The 6,000-nt window shown below is 40.8% G+C and overlaps 1 protein-coding gene across 1 annotated transcript; it reads left to right on the top strand.

Moving 5' to 3' along the window:
- The first annotated feature begins 3,811 nt into the window (after nucleotides 1–3,811).
- Nucleotides 3,812–4,807, top strand: LOC147315273 (olfactory receptor 51E2-like). The gene has a single exon (XM_086262564.1). The coding sequence runs from the start codon at nucleotides 3,812–3,814 to the stop codon at nucleotides 4,805–4,807; it is 996 nt and encodes a 331-aa protein (XP_086118690.1).
- The last annotated feature ends 1,193 nt before the right edge of the window (nucleotides 4,808–6,000 follow it).

Raw genomic sequence — 6,000 nt, 5'->3', positions numbered from 1 at the left:
AAAACCTGGGACCATTTCGTGGCCTTTGCATTTTTCAATTCCACGCCATTTCCACTGTGCTTAATGGAGTATAGCCAAATTTTCAAAAATGTATTTTTTTCCCATTTTATTTTAAAATTTCAGTCTGAGTTTTTTAAATGAGCTTAAATGGCTGAATAAAAGGCATACATCCACTATCGAACCTCGTGGCCGATTTGTGCCCCATTGAAACCCATTATAAACGCTATTTTTCACGCCAGAAAAATTACGGTCAAAGGGATCGTCAGGTTTCCAGCTTAGGTTTCGTTTTGGACTACAGGCCTTAGAGTTGTAATTTTTTTATTTGTCCACCGGGTGGCGCCCTTGCTCCACATTTGACCTCTGCTGGAAAACAGCGGGCTGCTTGGACAGACCTGCCGGAAATGAAGCCTCATTTCCGGCGTGCAGCAGCGGCTTCGCCCGCTGATCGGGCGGACCATTTTTTGGTCCCTAGGACCATGAGAGGGTGCATTTTTTTTTTTAGTCAACAGGAAATGACGTATTTGTTGTCACGTGGTATCGGACGTGTGGGCTGGAAAAAGCAGTCCCCGGTGATCGTGCCCCGGTGATCGTCGCGACTTACCCCGGCAACATGCACTTATTTCGGCCTAGAGGAGGAGCATTTGCCGCCTGGAGACCATTTTCTGGTCCTGAAAAAAAAAAAAAAAGGCGATCGAAATGACTCTTGGTGCCAATCTTTAGTCCATCTAAAGGCCTAATTATAATAACAATCAAATATTACTTCAAATGTTTTTTTGGGAAAATATTTAGTTTTTTAGTTTTTTTTTTAGTTTTTTTTGTAATTTAAAGGGTTAAAACAACGAAAATATAATTAAAACTTTATATGAATATTTCAGGGAGAAGTAGTTTTAAAAGACTGACCAATTTAAAGTGAAAAAAAAAATTAATATTTAATATTTTTATTGCACTTTTTGGGCGTGGTCGATAGTGTGCATTTTATGAAATGCGCTCCTGGAAAAAAAATAAAAGGCGATCGAAATGACTGTTGGTGCCAATCTTTAGTCCATCTAAAGGCCTAATTATAATAACAAACAAATATTACTTCAAATGTTTTTTTTGGAAAATATTTAGTTTTTTTGTTTTTTGGGGCTAAAAAAACAGGGCGCTCATGTAATAAAACTGGGATTTAAAGGGTTAAAACAATGAAAATATAATTAAAACTTGACATGGATATTTTAAGCAGAAGTAGTTTTAAAAGATTGACTAATTTAAAGTAGAAAAAAATATTGATATATAACATTTTTAGAGCACTTTTGGGGCGGGACCATTTTTTGGTCCCGAGGTTCACGAAAGGATGGGATTTTGAGGTCCTACCAAGGGGTTAAACCAATTTGCAAGTACTCAAAAATGTTTATATGTGCACTGTGCCTGTACAATGTAAAAAAAATCTACACATGTATCAATGAAATCAACTTAAATCTCCCTTTCAAATGGGTGTTCTTATAATTTTTGAATGTAGAATACCACTGCAGGCCAACCAAGAAAATAACCAAGCACACATGCACATGCATGTGCACATACACATCCACACATGCATGCAAACACACTACTGTGCAGTGTTAAGTTCACAATTAAGTTTGTGAATCTTAGAGGTCATCTTGTTAAAGTCAAGCTCCATCATAATCTTTTGAAGAGCCTCAAAGGTGAACCTGAATCCTCGTGGATATTCCATATTAAGAGCATAACAGAGTCCAAAGACCATTGCCACTCCAGCTGCCACAGAAGGCAACTCATTCAGGACTTCCACACCATCAATGATTATCCCGATGTCTCGACGCTGATGTAGGAGGCTTGAGTTGTCCCTGAAGATGAAGAGTGCCATGGTGGTTACTCTGCAGCTCTTCCTCAGCTTCATCTTTCTGGGATATCTTGAGGTAAAATATGGAACAAAATGTACAAGTGAAGAACTGAAGTCTGGCACACCTGATAAATCTTTGACCATAATAAACTACTATTTTGATAGTTGTTTGGTCACAGACTATTAGAACAATTATTTGACTAATCAGATTGTGAATTGCATAATCATTAAATTAAATCAATGGTGGAAAATTTTCATAAATGTTCCACAAAGCCCAAGAAAAAAAAAAGAAAACAATACAGAACCCTAAGATATTAACTTGATGAGTTGATTAATCGTTGCTGTCCTACATTAATCATTGCATTTAATAGCAGAGTTGTCAAATTTACATCAAGAGACTGCATCTCATGTAGAGACAGAACAGATATGGACATACCATGTATTCTTTTATCAAGTCCTCAACACATCAGCAAGGTGAATGAGAGGATAATGATGGAGGGTCTAGATTATTATGAAATGTTTAAAAAGGATGTGCAGTGTAAATGCAAAATGATACCTGTTCAGATTAAATGAAAATGTATGCTTCAGCCATGGAATGGATGGAGCGATCTGTGGTTCTGAAAGCATACAGAAAAAAAAGAATAATGTTACTTCTCTATAAAACACATTACATAGAAAAACCAAGAAATACGTAACATGACATACACATCCTTATAAAAAGCTAGTACTATAATTTGATTTAGGTTTACCAAACAGTCTACAGACCAGCCATTAGCGACTAAGTTTGGCATAGGGTCAATTTAATGCTGTTAAAATTAAAATTTCTTCAGAAAATGCACATTTTTCCGAGCCGCGCCTGAAAGTCAATTGAAGGAATTAGTCTTATGTCATTGATCTTATATGCTGGCGTGTTATTTCTGTCTCTAAATCATGCACATTAATAATTATCTTTTGCGCTCGGTGTACACACACATAACACACAGATATTTATATGAAGAGAGACAGAGACAAACGTGCGCGCACAAACACAAGCTTGTGTCTAGAAACCGCGAGCTCACCAGAAAAATTCAAACGAAGCGGAGCACGGAGTTATACTATGAATGTTATGAACTATGAACTTATGCTAGCTAGCTGTATCCACCACTGATGCATCGTGGTAACGCTAGCTAGTTAGTATACTGGTAAAAAACGGCTTTTTGCCTAACTTGCATTCCTGACTGTGATGGTCGGTTTCTGGTAACCAGTTCTAACGTCGCGCCGGATAGCTAGCTAGCTTGTAGCTAGCAGCTACAATCATGCAAAAATTAGGGGTGGCTGTCGACCCAGCTTAAATGGGGTTATTTTCTGCAATTTTGGCAATACAAATACAAGCTTTTGTAACACACTTGGCTTTACTTACGTTTATTTTCAGATGAAATTAATCAAAGATGTGACATGATGTTTCCAGCAGCCATGCAGAATAAAAATGGGTCCCGGTCTATTTCTGGTGGGCGTGTTCAAGTGCAAATCACTTTGACTCAAATTAAAGATATTATCTGTTCAACATGAAAAGAAATATATGTTTTGAGAGAAATCAAAAACTTTGCGTTTTGTCCTTTGTACAGATATTTAGTTTCATCCAAATCAAAAGTGGTATTTTAAAATGCAAAAAGAAAGGGTTTCACAATCAAATCAATGATTTTATTCTGTTTTGAATGGCACTTATTAGATTGAATGAATGACTGCATGTTAGACTTTTTTCAGTGCATGTCGGTAAAGGCAGACTGCGCGGTGAGGTGCCCACCGCCAATTTAAATGAAGTATGCTCACTGTGTGTGCAATCTTTTCAGCAGCCTTAAAAATGTAATTGTGTTTGGAAGAAGTGGAAAATTTTAGCAGGCAAGAACTGCATTTGGATAAGTCCCCGTGTCCTCTCGGCGACGGTGGTGCTGACTGTTTCTGTGTGGCCGTCTCTGTGCAGGTGAAGCCAGAGCCATGTTGGAAGCACCGCTAAGCAGAAACTTCTCCCATTGCACATTTGTGTTACGAGGGTTTCCCTCGCTGCAGAAACACCGCCGGCTGTTGGCGCTGCCATTTAGCGCCTCCTACCTGTTGGTGCTGCTCGGAAACTCGCTGCTGGTGTACGTCATCTGCAGCGTGGAGAGACTGCACAGCCCCATGTACCTCCTCATTTGCACGCTCTGCTTTGTTGACATCCTGGTTGTGACAACCATCATCCCCAACATGCTCCTTGGCTTTCTGTTCGACTGGAATGAGATTTCATTGGTGGGCTGCTTGACTCAAATGTTCTTCATTCATTTCCTGTCCTCAGTGGAGTCAACCCTGTTGTTGGCAATGGCACTGGACCGCTACTTCGCCATCTGCCGGCCACTGCGCTACAATGAAATAATTAACTCCTCCATGCTGGTGAGGCTAGTGCTCTTCACGCTGGTGCGCAGCGTCTCCGTCATGGCGACGCTCGTAGGTTTGGCAGGTTCTCTGCAGTTCTGTGGTTCCAACGTAATCCAGCACTGCTACTGCGACCACATGGCGCTGGTCAGCCTGGCGTGTGACAGCACAAGCCGGAGCAGTGCAGCTGGCCTTGCTGTCATCATCTGCTTTGTAGGAGCTGACATACCAATTATTTTCTTTTCCTATATGAAGATACTGAGCGTGGTCTTGCGATCGGCAGCAGCCGGTGAAGACAGCAGGAAAGCTTTTCACACCTGCAGCACTCACCTCATTGTTATGATGTGTTTTTACCTGGTGGGCAGCATCACCTTCCTCTCTCACAACCTGAACATCCCCATACCAACAGATATCAACAATTCCATGGGACTCATGTACATCCTTTTCCCAGCAACAATCAACCCTATCATCTACGGAGTACGAACCAAAGAAATCCGTGACAGCTTTCTGAGAATTTTCAAAAACAGAGCAAAGAAAATAATGACTGCGAAGGTTTCGTCTGCTGGAAAAGAAAAATCATGAAGCCCCTCTTCTGTGGGGTTTGGTTTATATGATCTTCATGAACCTCTTTTATGCAAACATACTTTTTTTTATACAACTAATGCCTGTAGTTTCAGACTCTGAAGTGGAAACAGGACCTTGGAACCATCCCAGAGTTTCAGATTATAGACGGCTGCTTTGAAACTGGGTTCTGCTCATATGCACCAAATTTTTGCTTTTGGGAGTTCTTGGGTGCTGGAAAATATCCCGCCTGGGAACTCTGTTGTCCAGTTGGGGTACCTCATTTTTTAATGTTGGCAATAACAGAGAAACTTGTTGATGGGGAGGAAGGGCTTGCTGGAGGCCAAGTGTTGTTCTGTTACTGGACTTCTGTGCTGTTGGTCTATAATGAACATTGGTTGATTTTGTCATTTTTTACTACATGCAATGGCCAACTCACCTGTCTCTGACCTGGACTAGGTGTATTAAGGAGGATGCCAGACAGCCATGAAAAATGAAAGTGTGCTGGGAGGATCTGGGACGGGCCTTGGAGTGGAGATCTTCACCTCCTGCAAAACTTTTGCAGCATTATTCTGATTGGGGCCAGGGACACCGAGTCTGAATGGACCACATTCAACACCACCACTGCTGATGTGACTGAATGAGGCTATGGCTGTAAGGTGTTTAGGGCACGTCATGGCAGAGCCCCACCAGTAAACACTGGAGGTAAAGGGAAATGTGATGGTGAAGGAGTAGACCTATCAGGGATAAAGGGCTTATGGGACAGTTGGCATGTTTAGGCAGAGTACGACCATGACATGAAAAAAGAGTGGGAGTTTTTCAGGGAGTGAGGTATTTGCTGCTGCTGCTCTTGTGACCTAAGCGCAGATATGCAGCAGAAAAATCAAACTGTGACTGCAAGGTATACATGAGTCTGAAAACCTCCTGCAAGACGTGTTATCTGAAGTCTAACTGTTAATGAATGCTCAGGGATTCAGACATGCTGTCGAAAGCATTTGCTGTTTGGTGAATCACTATAAAGCTTCTTTAAAAGGCATCTCTACAATTAACACATTCATTCATTTCCTTAAATGGAACACCCAGCATTAGGCATTAGCACAAGTACCGTATTTTTCACACTATAAGGCGCTCTTAGAATTATTTAATTTTCTCAAAAATTGACAGTGCGCCTTATGTATGAATTCTGGTTGTGCTTACTGACCTCAAACTGATTT

This window comes from Aulonocara sp. 'chitande type north' Nkhata Bay, linkage group LG14, assembly GCF_057382095.1.
Source record: "Aulonocara sp. 'chitande type north' Nkhata Bay isolate Kocher_YH1m ecotype deep benthic linkage group LG14, A_spYH_male_GT1.1, whole genome shotgun sequence".
Classification (NCBI taxonomy): Eukaryota; Metazoa; Chordata; class Actinopteri; order Cichliformes; family Cichlidae; genus Aulonocara; species Aulonocara sp. 'chitande type north' Nkhata Bay.
The sequence above is the reverse complement of the archived record's forward strand: the minus strand, read 5'-3'. Positions and strand labels throughout refer to the sequence as shown.

Bases quoted from the DNA above. Each gene is read 5' to 3' on its own strand.
- LOC147315273 (XM_086262564.1), top strand. From the start codon at position 3,812: ATGTTGGAAGCACCGCTAAGCAGAAACTTCTCCCATTGCACATTTGTG.